This window comes from Sinohyriopsis cumingii, chromosome 16, assembly GCF_028554795.1.
Source record: "Sinohyriopsis cumingii isolate HCF-2022 chromosome 16, ASM2855479v2, whole genome shotgun sequence".
NCBI lineage: Eukaryota > Metazoa > Mollusca > Bivalvia > Unionida > Unionidae > Sinohyriopsis > Sinohyriopsis cumingii.
In genome coordinates this window covers 25,201,538-25,217,260 of record NC_142976.1, presented here as the reverse complement: position 1 = coordinate 25,217,260, position 15,723 = coordinate 25,201,538, and the positions used below count along the sequence as shown (strand labels likewise).

Below are 15,723 nucleotides of genomic sequence, written 5' to 3'. Positions count from 1 at the left end.
TCACTGGCATGAATTTGTGCCAAGATTTCAGCCCTGGTACGAGGCGATAGATCACGTTTCTGCCTCTTACTTTCTTCTTCTTTCTTCTCGAATGAATTAGATCGTTTCATCTTGAAAGCAAAAAGTCAAATGACTCAAGTTCAAACACCATGAGCTACTTTATAGTCATAGCAGACCAGCGTATATAAAAGGGTGTGTGTCTTGTCCTTTCACTATTCATTTCACTCTCAAGCCGAGCACAAAGATGGAAGAGACTAACCAGATGGAACGTTTCGTCAGAGCTTTGCGAGGGGTCATTAGAAAATTCTCTTCAGACCAGCCTACGGACTACTCTTCTTCCTTTAGAGATAAAAGTCAAGATACTTGCTATATCTGTCAGAAGAAAGGGCATTGGTCTTCAGAGTGTCCAGACCGTCAAAAAAGAACAAAAACAGGGACTAAAAAAGACAAAAGTCAAGATACCTGTTATTATTGTAAAGAAAAAGGACATTGGTCTCCAGATTGCCCAAAAAAGAAACAAGAGGAGTCAGAAGAAAAGAGGGATTCTTCAGAAGAAGAGAGGGATTCTTCGGAAGAAGAGAGGGATTCTTCAGAGGAAGAAGAGGAAGAAAAAAGACAATTCTATTTACAAGAGGCAAAGAAACAGGAGAAGAAGAAAAGAAGAAGGGAAGAAAATGAGGAAAAGACGGTGAAGAAATTAAAAAAACAGAGAGACTAAACAAGGAGAAAGAAGAAGTCAATGAACTTTTTATTAAAGTGTTGTGTTGAGAATTGTGAACTGGATTGTAAAAAAATGGATAAAAGAATAAATGAATGATATAAGGTAAGAGTCTTTGAGTTATGATTTTAAAATAAGAACGTACACTCACGCACTCATACACAGACACGTACTATAAGGGTAAAATGGGTGGGTTTTTTTGAGTTATTGGCAAATTGAAATTGTATTTCTTTTCGAGAAATGTGGGTGGCCCAGAAAAGGGCCTTTTTTTCTCTTTATGGTGTAGGGGTGAGTTTAAGCAATCAACTTTAACTGCCTTATGCCTTTGCCACGGCCAAGGCCTACTTCTGAACTGCGTAATGTTGATGATGATTGGGTTGAAATCACTAAGGGTGGTACGGTAGGCTTAGTCACAGGGTTGACGTGTTTGGCTCGGGAAGGTCGTATTCTCTTCGGTCGTGATAAAGAAGTCTGATACATTTGTTTCAGACTTCTTAACTCCGCTAAAATGTCCAACAGTACCGTGACCGTTTGATTTTCACCCTCTTGTTTCTTTGCTGCTACTTCTTCTTCTTGCTGTTGTTTTTTTCTTACCTCTTCTTCTTGCTGCTGTAGGAGAAAAGCTTGTTCCGCTTCCTTTTGTCGTTGTATAAATTTCTCCAATTCTTCTTTCTGTCTCTGTCTAAAATTCTCCACTTGCGGTAATGAAGAAGGTAACGAAGGTTCCGGAACAAATTCTTGCGAGGAGAGAAAATCCACAAAATCCCAATTCACCTCTTCTGAAAGTAAGTCCGGGTTCCCTTGGGTGGTCTCCCCTGTTGGTGCACCCCATTGGATCGTTTTCTGAGTTTCCGTCATGTTGAATCACTGTCGCATAGATTGACTACACACAAGCGCTAGCGAATCTATATAGACTACGTGACGTCACAGACTGCTCTCTTCGGATTGGATGCGGGCTGACTGAATTTTGTAACGCGTGTTCGGATTGGTGAATGAACTCAATCCGTTTCAATCCTACCTCTGCCTATAAATAAGCGCAGTTCAGTGCATTGATTCACCTGTTCTCGTCGCTTCAAGATGTGGACCACAGTTGAGTCATCCACCCTTGTGTCTTCCATGATGTTTCGGACAGACTTGCTCATGTATGTCCGATCCAAGTGGACCGTTGTCCACAGGACAAACACCAGCCTGTGGATACGTAGGATCTACGTTGAAAGACAAGGATGCCTGAAAAGAGTGCTAATTTACGGGCCAACAGTGAGACGCAGCCTAAGGACAAGAAGAAGACCAATGCGGTGCCATTTATGTTAATGAATAAATTAACATAAACCCAAAGGCCCTTTTCAGGGCCCCCATATTTCTCGAAAAGAGATAGCCTTTCCATTGCCTACCCCTTTTTTAAATTTTAAAAAAAAAAATCCCATGTTAAATTCCCCTTGTACGTAAAGTGACCCACGATTTATTCCCATGTTAAATTCCCCTTGTACGTATAGTATCCCACGATTTATTCCCATGTTAAATTCCCTTGTACGTATAGTATCCCACGATTTATTCCCATGTTAAATTCCCCTTGTACGTATATGTTCCCACGATTTTTCGCCATGTTAAATTTCCATTGTACGTATATGTTCCCAAGGGGGTCTGTAATGCTAATTCCCATTGTACGTAAAGTATCCCCCTTCACTACTTATAATGATCATAAAGAAAAACTGCCCTTTCTTTTTTTTGTGGAAGTGGTTAGAGGATCATCTTCAATTTCTAATTCTTCAATGTTGAGTAGATTTTCAGTAATTAGACGAAGTATTTTGCTTATTTCCTCTACGTGTGTCGGATACACTCGACTTATGTACATCCAGTTAAATCACGATACGATACACATCGTAATACGAATCGTTCGATGCAATTGGTATCATGCCAATACCCTTCTGTTGGCTGTTTAATAACAGCATGTCTTCATAATCAATTTCATCGAGATAATATATCATTAATTTGTAATATTTCCTGCATGGAAATAGGAGTTCGTGTCCTCCTGTGGATAGAAGTCATTGTAAAGATGGAAGATGCATTTCATCAAATATGCTTTAATCAATGGCACCTACTTTGATTCTTTTATAATATCGCGACTACCGTGATAGTGGCGTGTGATGCGATAACTTAAATCATGAAGAAAATATCACGATATCTGATACTTTATCGACGTATCACCGCATTCATGGTACAAAAGATTAAATAACCGAGATCAGCTGCCCTCGAGTGGTTGTTTGGCAAAAGATGTTCTTCAGCTGGAGGTAACTGGAAAATGAAACACAGACCTTGGATATGCGACAACATTCTAGCAGGTGGGTTGGTGAGTGGATCAAGGACGATACCGTTAATGTGCGAGCGACTGCGATAACATCGCTCCATCCAGTATCCCCTTCCCCTATCCATCGCAGATCGCATAGCATCTTAAAAGTATATATAATGGAATGGCCTATCATTTCCTCTCTCTCGCAGGTTTAGCTTCGGCACCAAACTTAAAATCAGTGAGTATATACATGCACTTAACAGATGGAATCCCCCATCCCCCACCCCCGCATATGCACAGATATTCAAGTGTTTTACGATGGTATGATTTGTGTTTGTTTACTGAAAGAGGCACATGTTATACAATTTTGACACGAATAATGACTTTATATATTCTCTTTTCTGTAGTGTACCGTTGTCATTCATGATAATAGCGCAGCCAACTGTGAACCGTGTAGACCCATAATTAGCTTGTAGATCGGTGCCTATGCTGATAATTTTAATTGTAATTTCAAGCTTACATAAAAAAGCTGCTATTTCAGGCACGTCATGGCGCGGCATATCTAGTATTACGTTTTTCGCATTTGGGCTAGTTTCGTACACGGCCAAATATAAGCAGTCATGCACCGCTATTTCCTATTCCCCACCTCCCCACCCCTAGGAGAAAAAGCACTTTTGCTTAGCACTCAGTATACCATGAAACGAAGCAAACTGATCAACAAGGGATGTCAATACATTCCTCCACATGTTTTTGTGGTAAAAGAATGTTACGCCTTCTGCATGCACACGGACTGTCTGGCACACATCATTACTATTTATCATTTACAAAGCTTGCATGCAACATGCACACCAACACCCATCACATGTACTATGACAATGACTTGTATTGAACAACAAGTGATTGAACATAGCTAAATCAATAATTGTGACCGTTCCGGTGGCCTAGTGGGAGGTCATGGGTTCGAGTCATACCAAAGACTTACGAAAATGGTACTAACATCTGCCTCGCTTGGCACTCAGCATCATGAGGTTAGTGTTAGGACTGGTCGGCCTGGTGTCAGGATAATGTGACTAGGTGGGACATCATGCTACATGTCTGCGGCATGATGCCCCAGTGCTAGACATCACTATAAACTGTCACACTGCAGAGATCGTAGCGATATGACTGAAAAATTGTTAAAGCTACGTTAAAAAATTACAAATCACACACACACACACACACACACACACACATAATTGTCAATTAACGTCTGTGGTTATGTCGTTGATGAGTCACCATACCTTGCTCCTTTGTGTGACACTCATACCATAATGTTCAGCTTCACTAGTTATGTCAGATGTAACAGCAACATTGACAACAACAGTAAAAATCCCATTAATATTATACAAGTTAATAAAACTGAGAATATGCATGATCTTCACATTTAAATGGGAATAGTCTGTTACGCTTTAATTATTTGTAACTTTTATTTAAAAAATACGTGATGGAATATTGCTAAATCTGTAAATGTCAATTAATGTCTGCGGTGTGATTTCTGATATGAAAATTTCCAACAACCCTACTGGTTCACTAATCATGTTTGTTCAAATACCACCTGATGCTCAGACAATCGGATTAAAACCAGATAAACGCTGTTTTACGTTTAATTGTGTAATTTAGACCTTTAAACTTCAGTACCAGTTATCTGATGTTAAAGTCCTTCTCACGTGAGAACTTTGGAAATATTATCATACCACACTTTTAGGGGGATTTCAGTTTCGCTTTGTGATTATCACTTCCTACGAAATGCCGAAGATATTTATTCTGACCCCGGTGTACCTGTTCAGTGTGGTAACAGTTTACGAAGAGAAAGAAGATTATAGGTAAAAAAGCATGACATTTTTTAACCAGATTTTTACTCATGGTTATATATTGTTCTCTCTCTCTCTCTCTCTCTCTCTCTCTCTCATCAGTATGCCACTTTTCTCATAATATTATGAAGGCACTTAGTTTTCCATCCAAATGTCACGTGTCATTTTGATTTGTGCTAAGCAGGGGTGCCAGCAGAATTATTTTCGGGGGTGGGGTGAGGCAAACGTGTAGCTGTCGGCTATTAAGTTTTATTGATGTAAGCTAAAACACAGTGCTAAAAATTCACCGCCATATCCCGCATCTCTGTCTCTCCTTGTCTGTCTGTCTCTAGCTTTTTTCTTCTTCCATGCACTGTTTTCTATTTTCTTTATCTTATTCTGTGGTATATTAATTGAAATATTTTACCTTTTTGAAAGCAGAACATTTCTGTACACATCTTAACAATAGGGATTTTAGAAAAGGACCTGTGACCTCCGCCCATTATCATAGGGGGCCCCGAGTGGCCGAGTGGTCTAAAGCGCTTTCCGTTACGGATCACTGCCATCTTACCGCTGTCTGCGGCGGTTCGAGTCTCGGAATATGCCAATGTGGGTATGTGAGAAAGCTTGCCAGTAGCTTCTCTTGGGTCGGTGGTTCTTTCCGGGGTTTTCCCGGGTTCTTCCTCCACCATTAATACTGGCCGCCATGTATAGCATATCGTGTGCTGAAATAAGGCGTTAAAATCCACCACCACCACAACAACAACCATTATCTTAGCAAGGTATTATTTGATCACAAACCTTCCTTGATAGAACTTTTTGCCCGGGCGCTCGCATAATCTGACGTACGTCTGTCTGTTGATAGCTTCCATACCTGAGCACCTGTCGGATCACCTGTCAACATGTTGTAAGACTATGTTATACGGATAAATGTCATATCGCAATTTTTTTTCTGCATAAGTTTTCAACAGCAACAATAACATACTGAAAACCATATGTGATTTGCTGGTCTAATGAAAGGTAAAATTACTCAACATTATTGTAAGGTAACGAAAAAAATTTGTCTCTCTTGGGTTTCATTCTGAAGGCTACTATCAAATATTCGGATCACTCTATTCAGAACACGAGGTTTAGAATGGTGAAATTTTCAGATGATGTTACAGGATTATAAGCCTAAAGAATCACATTTGGAAATATGCTCGAAAAACATATTTATCATGTAAAGCGCATTCAGGTGCTTGGTGATTTTTTTAAAGAAATGACATCATTTTGTTATAGCAATGTTTATGTAGGTACTCATTGTATTATAGCAATGTTTATGGATGTACTCATTTTATTATGGCAATGTTTATGGAGGTACTCATTTTATTATGGCAATGTTTATGGAGGTACTCATTTTATTATGGCAATGATTATGGAGGTACTCATTTTGTTATAGCAATGTTTATGGATGTACTCATTTTGTTATAGCAATGTTTATGGATGTACTCATTTTATTATGGCAATGATTATGGAGGTACTCATTTTGTTATAGCAATGTTTATGGATGTACTCATTTTGTTATGGCAATGATTATGGAGGTACTCATTTTGTTATAGCAATGTTTATGGATGTACTCATTTTGTTATAGCAATGTTTATGGAGGTACTCATTTTATTATGGCAATGATTATGGAGGTACTCATTTTGTTATAGCAATGTTTATGGCGGTACTCATTTTGTTATAGCAATGTTTATGGAGGTACTGCCTGCCTCTCTAAGGTCAGTATTGTTTTAGAGTCGTGCAAACCCTATATAAATTTTAAAATCATTCAGCAAGATGTCTTTATAAATTCTTTCTTACTGAGGATTGATTCTTGTAAACTATTTGGGTTTATTTTCGATCCTCTGAAAATTTAATTGTGGGGTTTGAAATACCGGTCCCTTTTGGGGACATAATTATATAACAAACAGGGCTGTAACTTAATTACGAATTTATGTTCATTCTTTTCAGTTGCAGTTCTAATATTATGCACAGTCCATGATAAAAATACTGCCAACTGTAATCAGCGTAGAACCGTATCATTCTTCGCATAATGAATAGGACGCACTATTGAATACTATAGCTTAGTCCAACATCCGGGGATCTTTGCAATCTGCATTTAATTTCTGCAGCATTTAAAGCTAACTAATTTTTAAATTTTTTAACTGCCTATAAATCCCAAAGACATTAATTTCAAGTTAAACTGTACTGCTGGTACCTGTATATGTACGTAGTGGAGACCAATACTGGTATGTAAGTACCGCGGGAGTTTGCAGCTTAACTCTGGTCACGTGAATCATTCGTTGCTCCGAATAAACGTATCGTATCTACCTCTGTATAATGTACGCCCGTATTCGGAAACCGTAGATCCGCGCTGTTCGAAGTAGACTGAGCACCACACATGTCCAGATGTTGTATTTAATTCATGAAAGAAACAGTTTTCGATTTGATACCCACAATATGTTTATATATATAACGAAAATTAACAATTTCATATTGTATGTACCTTATCACTTTTTACATTTTTTAAAAATCCTTTTAGCCCATTCTAGATATTTTAAAATAATTACATGTCGTAAATAAGAGGTTCTGGAATTTCTAAACTATTTTACTCGAATTTTAGGTTTTGGCTGAAGTCCCCATCATGTATCTAAAGCTGGCACATTTGTGTTGGGTGATATACCTGGTCACCCTGTCGGACGCCATGACGCTCGGTGATGAGATCAAGGAGGCATTTGCCGAGTTTGTCCTCGACACGGAGTCTTTTTTGCAGTTGGATGACCATGGGACAGTCGTAAATTGTGGTATGTCCGAAAGAAACAAATATCTAATGTATGAGAGAGCTGGACCTCTAGTGAAATTTGATTAGTAAGAACTTTTTCTGGTATAGGGATATCCCCATATTTAAAGTAATACTTCATAAAAGCACATAACATTACTAGCCCACTTACGGTAGGAAAAAGGAAACAATATAAAAAGAAATACGACGACGATATTTCTCAAATTTTGCATGCCATCCGCCCCCACCATGTTCCTAGATTTTTCTATTGGAACACTTCCTTTACTACATTGCACAATAATTAAACAATGAAACTTAGTATTCACCTGCCTTTTCCATGTTTTAATGTGATCAAGAAAAAGCACGCACGCTTCAAAATATATTCAGCAAAAAATATGCATTTAAGTAACCACATGCCGATTTGTAAACAAAGGCTACAAGAACAGTGCATAAAGTAAATCCTTAGTTGTCTCAGCTCAGTTGTTTCCTTGAGTCTATTCAGTAGAGTGAGTACGACAGTGAACTATGTTGCTTAATCTCTAGTCAAGGGCAATATTAAAACCAGGGCTTGCAACTCTTCTAATTCACAGTAAGGACGAACAAGTTCAGAAGGTTGATTAGACTCTTCCACCATCATTCTTCCAAAATATATGTAATAAATTATAATATATATGTGATAAATTGAAATATATGTAATAAATTGCTGCCCCATGTAAAGAATTGCTGCCGCGTGTAAAGGTTGCAACGTTTGCGAAAGGTGTATCTATCTACTAGAAGTACTGAACAGCTGACGGCTATCATAAAGCGCATAACATATCTCACTCAACAGCTGACGTTATTGTAATGTTCATGACGTACATCTCAGCAGATGATGGCTATTATAATGTGCATGACGTACTTCACTCAACAGCTTACGGCTATATTAGTGTGCATACGTACTCTACTCAACAGCTGACGGCTATTATAACGTGGACGATGTACCCCACTCAACAGCTGCTGAATATTATAATGTGCATGACGTACCTCACTCGACAGCTGACAGCAATTATAATGTGCATGACGTACACCTCAACAGCTGACGGATCTTACAGCGTGCATAACGTACCCCACTCAATAGCTGACGTCTTTTTTAGTGTGCATGACGTATCACATTCAACCTGTGATTGGTTCATTTGCTGCACATCCTTTATCTCTTATAATGATAAGAATCAGTTTGTTAAACACGTCTTTCGTGAATAATGTAGTTCTGTAGTAGCGTTTAACACAATACTAACAATAGGTAAAAATTAGAACAATGTAACCAAATTGCACCAAACTTTAGGAAGAAAATCCTTTCTAGATAAATGAAAACACGACAAACAACAAGATAAAACAAAATATAAAGATGATAAAATGCAGCAAAATGATCTCATATTTAGATGAAAAGTACAAATGATTGTAGTGATCAAAAGCTATGCTAACAAACATGTAATTTAAAAGTAAAAACTGCAGTTTAAAGAAACTTGTATTTGAATTATCAGTAAACCAAGCCAATGTATAAGGTGCTGTAATGTGCGCCGTGTCCAATTCTTTCGTTAACTTCTGGTTTTTGTTCCTCCTATATAACATATACCATGCATATCTTTTTTTTAATGACAATCTCTTTCAAGTTGATGTACACGTTTGCCGCCTTTGTCAACTTTTACACTTTTACAGTCTGTAAACTAAACATTACATCCTTACCTTGAAAGGGGATAGACTAGAGAGTGAACATGGGTTCTTGTTTCTTTTGGCAGCAAAATTTAATTCAGGACAAAAGCTCAATTACATATTTTTCACATTTTATAAAATCTTATCATGAAACAAATATCTGTTTAGGAGATAGCACGTGCTTAATTCAGTACGTCCATAATTAGCTTCATCAACTCTTCAAAAATATGTCTGTACACTGGACCAATCTGTATATTCCAAAAACAAGGTTTGATGTGTGATGTGATGTGATTTTGATTTTTAACGTAGCTTTAACACTTTTTCAGTCATATCGCTACGATGTCTGCAATGTGGCAGTTTATAGTGATGTCTAGCACTGGGGCATCATGCCGCAGACATGTAGCATGATGTCCCACCCAGTCACATTATCCTGACACCAGGCCGACCAGTCCTAACACTAACCTCTTAATGCTGAACGCCAAGCGAGGCAGCTGTTAGTACCATTTTTTAAGTCTCTGGTATGACTCGGCCGGGGATAGAACCCACGACCTCCCGCATCCGAGGCGGACGCTCTAACCACTAGGCCACCGGAGCGGTAACAAGGTTTGATGAGAATCGAATTTGGTCCCAAATCAGATTCAGATGCAATTCATACAGATAAAATGGTTCCTCGCTCTCGTCATTCAGTATGTTTTTAATTTGTATCTACGACTACCTTAAAAGCGATCCTTCAAAAGCCAGAGGTTTTCTCCTCCAGTATGACACCTATTTTCGTGGACTATAGACATTAAAGCTTAAAAGCCAGTTTCAGGCTGATGGCCATAAACGAACAGTCTAAAAGTATGCATTTGTATACAATATGCGCAATATTCAATTATTTTATGTATAAGTCTAGCATTTTGTTTTACAAGATCGTTTATATGATGCTTATATTTACGTTACGTGTGGTTGATTAACTCCGCCGCATAGTATATTCTCAAATCGTCCCAGATGTTCAAAATAAGAAATGTGACATAGTCCGGATGATCAGACTCTGATAAACATAAAGTCACTTCTTGTCCCCGGCCCAGGATGGCTCACTGGTCTAAGGCACATGCCTTTTCAGATTACACACATCTCACCTCTGTCCGGGTGGGTTCGAGTCTCGACAACGTGGGCATGCGAGAAATTTTGCCTGTAGCTTCCCGTGGGTCAGTGGTTCTTCCCTGCGTTTTCCCATATCCTCTCTCCACCAAATATATTGTCTGCCATGTACAGCCTATCGTGCCAAAAATGGTGTTAAACTCACAAAACCTTTCCTGGCAGCCATTTTTATCATATTTAATTCTAGGATCCTTTCTTATTTTCTATCAGATGGTTCTTCAGAATGAAGGTAAGCAATTCAAAACTAAAACAGTTGTCATATTATTACAAATCTATTTGCTCCAGTGTGTTCTTAGTTCATTATTTTATCTGTGTCATTACTGTATTTAACCAATTAAAAATCATCATTTTATCATTTGAAAAGACTACACGGTATTTATCCCTAAACTTCCTCTATATTTATTGGCCAATATAATCATGAGATGGTGTTAGATTTTGGTTTTGCCGTATTTGATACATTTTCCCATGATATTCTTACCTTTATATACCTATAGAAAGAAATTTGAACTTCAAGATCTACACCATAGTGATTTTTGTGATTAAAAAGTCCCAGGATTTTCTCCTCTCCTCTCTCTCAGTCCATCCCCAATCCACAAAATGGTTTCGAATGTTGCAATGTCTGTTATGTGCGATGTGCTGTCGTGTGTGTAAGTGCACACGCACACATACATACATACATGTGTGAATGTGTGTGTGCAGTTTCCTTTTTTTAAAAGGACTAACATGTACTGTATTGTACAATTCTGTACTGTTTTACTTGGATACTTATCAGAATAACAGTTAACTTTATTAATCTTAAAATTATCACACGTAACATGGAATTTCCTATATTTAGTGAGAGTCACCCCTCCTTCCTCTCTCTCGTTCATACACATATGTACACAAACACACATACACATACACACGTGCACACATCATAGAAGAGAGGTATTCCAAATCATCGACGTAAACCGTCGGGAAGCATACATAAAATAAATATTGTTAGAAGTGGTAAACAGGAAGAAAATCCGAGTTTGGCAGATTCATATCAACCCGACTGTATCATTTTTGTTACATCTGATATGGTTCAACACTGTACTAGACAAAATATCCCCCCCCCCTCAAGTCACTGGAACACCAGTAAATTGTCATGTTGTGATACCGATCTAATATATTTTGACTAGTATATTCTCAAATCATATCAGATGTTCTTTGGGTGTAGGTTATTTTGAGCAGACGATATTTAGGTGACTTACGGGTTCATATTATCTGATGGAAAATGACAGAAGGCTGCTTGTACTAGTTGAAGTGCACGATAAGATAGTTGTAACAGCAGAAAAGGCAGAGCAAATGGATCAGCTGCCCCTGGGCCCCCGCCCAGTAGGTGTTCCGCAACGCAGCGAAATGCTATATTTTTATAAAAAAAAATCTTCTCTGATTTTTGTTGTGTATTTTTTTGGTAAAGGAAGATTTCAAACAAAAATTCTCCACGGCCTACAACCGACTAAATCTGGCCCAAACGACGGTAGTACCTATGCACGACTAAATCTGGCCCAAACGACGGTAGTACCTATGTACGACTTGATCTGGCCCAAACGACGGTAGTACCTATGCACGACTTAATCTGGCCCAAACGACGGTAGTACCTATGCACGACTTGATCTGGCCCAAACGACGGTAGTACCTATGCACGACTTAATCTGGCCCAAACGATGGTAGTACGACAACAAGATGCTTATCAGTGTACGGCTGGATATTCTTGAGAAAGAAAATACATGTTAGGTTGGAAATTACTGGTGTAAAAATCATTTTACAACAATCAATGTCATGTTGCAAAGTTCTTGTATGCCATTGTTGACGAGTTAGACAAAATTAAGACATCAGCGAATCTCAGCCTCAAAATGGAGTCTAATTATGTTGTTAACGACTAGTATGATGGTGAACATGCTATATTTAAAACTAAAGTGCGGTAATGGAGTCTCCTGTAATAGTGACTTTTTCTTCTTCAATTGATACCTGAGTCCCACGTGTTATTTCTTACTTGACTGTCCAATTCAATATGCTGTTTTTAATTAGTGAAATGAAATACGTTTCGTGACTGTATGGCAGTCAAAATACGTTTATTTAGCACATGTACAATTTAAAAGTTGTACTTTACTGTGATAATATTCTATGAAGTAGTTCAGTTTTACTGAGATTTTAAACTTTCAAACAAAGATAAAATTGCATATGTCTTATAATGATCCTAAAGAAAAACTGCGCTTTCTTTTTTTTGTGTGTGGAAGTTGTTAGAGGATAGACATAGCTGATTCCGTGCGGTACGCCTAACTGGTTCCGTGCGGTAGGCCTAATTGTTTCCTTGCGGTAAATGATTCAGACACTCTATGACTCTATGCAGTATCGCCTACATGTACATGTATGTCAAATGTATGTCAATCTTTTTTTTACTAATAAAAACTCAGAGTGAATTACCAACAGTTCCACAATATTGCATACCACTGTAAATAGTGCTCCTATAGAGGTTTATTGTCCATTTTACAAGTTGGATACTCCTACCTGATAAACATATCTTTATCATCAAACAACCAATCGTCTGCATACTGACACCGTCTTCAATTATTACACTAAAGAATATGTGTGTCTGGAAAATTAAAACAACATTTAATTTCATCCTTTGCTCATTATTAGGGGATAATATTTATAAATTCAAACTAACCTACCTTGGAAACTATTGCTGCGATACAAGTGTCACTGTTGCTATGTACTGTATGATGTTTTGAAAATATGCAGCTGATCCGGTATAAAAATTAATTATAACGACGAAAATTCGGTTGTATAAGCATTTCTTGAACGTGCTTTAAACACATTTTGTTTCTTTTAGGATCTCTGAATTACCGGTAATAGACAATTACGAACACCGATTTTATTTAGAACATTAAAAATCGCATCAATGCCCGTTTATCCGTAATGCCATCTAAAGGAGTCCGCATGAGTGAAACAACATACAATTTTCAGAGATTTCAGTTTATATAATAAAGAAAACTTCTTGAATTTTCATGTTGTTTCATGAAAGCGAAGATAGTTTAATTTGTATAAATGCATTGCAGTCAGCTGCTTTTTTCACATTTTGTTCATTTTACACCGCAGGAACGGCTACCGATGATTTTATCGCACATTGGTATGTCTAATAAAACTTTATAAACACTTTTTAAAATAAAGAAAATAAATTCTGGACATTTTTTTTGAAACAGAGCTCTGGTATGCCTGGCCCTTTGTTCAAAACACTGTACGAGACAAAGCTATTTACCAAAAATTACACTGAAAACACACGAGGCTACATGTGCATGCGCAAGCCACAATGCAAAGAGGTGATGTAATCTTTTCTAGGTTTCACAGATGGTTTGATTTGTAAAGTGTCTTATGTTGTCGTTTGATGTTTTTTGTTTTCACTGTGTTTTGCAACTGCACTTTGCGATGTTGGGTTTTGTTTTGTTCAAGCAGTGATAAAGGAAACAGTCTCGTGATGTTTTGCTTTAATGCAGTAGTACTGGAAAATAGGTTAGTGGTGTGTGTGTGTGTGTGTGTGTGCGTGTGTGTGTGCATTAGTACTGAACGTTAACAAATCCATAGCTCCAACATTGCTTATTATTTTTAATTTCACTAAAGGTCACATATACTACTTACTGAAACAGTCAGATTTACTTTTTTGCCTTTTTATATATTTTTTTAAAAATAAAAAACTTAAAAATAATATGCTTCGTATTCAAGACAAATTGACTTATGCTCCCTTTAAAAACGCACTTTAATGTTAGGTTTTCGTTTCGTCAGTTCAATTGATCGTTTTATCTGTACATTGTTTGTTCCTGTGGTGTTTTAATATAAAAAAGGATCTATATTATCATTACAGGATCTTCAAACATGAGTCTTACATGGACACCAAAGGCTATAAATTCTAAGGGGACCCTGACAATTGATGGATACGTTCAGTTTCGTAAGTGTATATATAGTTAGTTGTGATAACTTGATGAAATCTAACAACAAAAATCCTGTTGGAAAGGAAACAAAAACTTCCAGGAAATGAAGAAAATCATAATGTTACTGATTTACACCGATAACGGAATCGATAATATTCGATTGCTCTTGAATGTTCTTTTTTTCTCACTCGGATATCTTAACAAAATATAATGATAGTATCGCACCCTAGATCCAAACATTATTTACTACAATCATTGCTATTTAGATATTGTCTTTTACGTTGACTGGTTTTAATTTCATTTCATTTTCATGCATGTGAGAAACAAGTATGACGAGATGGATATCGCTTGACCGTTAGCCTAGTTTACAGACTCTCCATTGAAGCTACCTTCCTTTTACAGAAGTTTTCATGATGTACTTAACATAACTGATGAGAAAGCAAAAATGTAAATAAAGTGTTATACTAAATATGACGTGAAATCAAGTTCTTGAGATAGAGCGAATGACACCACACAATGTGACATACAATTACATACAGACTGGACAAATGCTAATGGTACACGAGACAATTAAAAAGGAGCTTAAGTGAAGAAAGGAAAAATATAATGTAAACATTTCGCAGAAGCGATAATAGCCTTTTGACAATCTTGTGATATATTTTGTATGCAGTTGGTGGCCTTCAACACCGTTAGTATTTGTTTCTGTTTTGTCTGGTGTTTAACCGTACATGAAATGCATTGCAGAGCTGACTTAATTGAGAGTAAACTGCCTTACCCAAAGACATCAGCAACCGACCTGGGTTCATCTAGGCAGGATTTCATTTTGCGACCTTTAAACTGCGAGTCTGTCACGCTCAGCTTGTAGCCACAGCAGCTCTCTGATAAATTTTGGCGATATATGAGGGTTTTCACCTTACATGAATGTCTTTTGAATTGGGGAAACCGATTAGAAGTGTAGAATGTGAGGGATTCCGGTTTTAAAAGGTTTTGGTATGTAGAAGTTTCAATGCAGATATATAATAAACCAATAATTTTTGCACATGAAATAAAATGTTGTTTAATAATATCTCATTTTATTACAGCAGCGGAATTTCAAAACGGGATGATTTTGATGGAAGTCAAATACAAAATTTTCCATCGTACCATGAAATTTCAAGTTACTTGTTCCATGATGCAGTCGTATGGCATACAAGTCCAGTGTCCAGTGAAGCAAGGTCGTAAGTTTCATAGAAAACATGGGATGTGTTATAAGTCAGAATAATATATTTGACTGAAGGATGCTGCACATTTCTGATCCATATGAC

The 15,723-nt window shown here is 37.4% G+C and overlaps 1 protein-coding gene across 1 annotated transcript in view; it reads left to right on the top strand.

Annotated features, from left to right (window-relative positions):
- LOC149780092 (uncharacterized) overlaps positions 1-15,723 on the top strand; it is a 73,384-nt gene that overhangs the window by 51,917 nt on the left and 5,744 nt on the right. The window contains exons 3-5 of the mRNA XM_089936856.1: positions 7,479-7,659; positions 14,353-14,436; positions 15,502-15,636. Of these exons, the coding sequence (XP_089792982.1) occupies positions 7,500-7,659; positions 14,353-14,436; positions 15,502-15,636 (379 nt within the window). The 5' untranslated portion in view covers positions 7,479-7,499. The remainder of the gene's footprint in view (positions 1-7,478; positions 7,660-14,352; positions 14,437-15,501; positions 15,637-15,723) is intronic.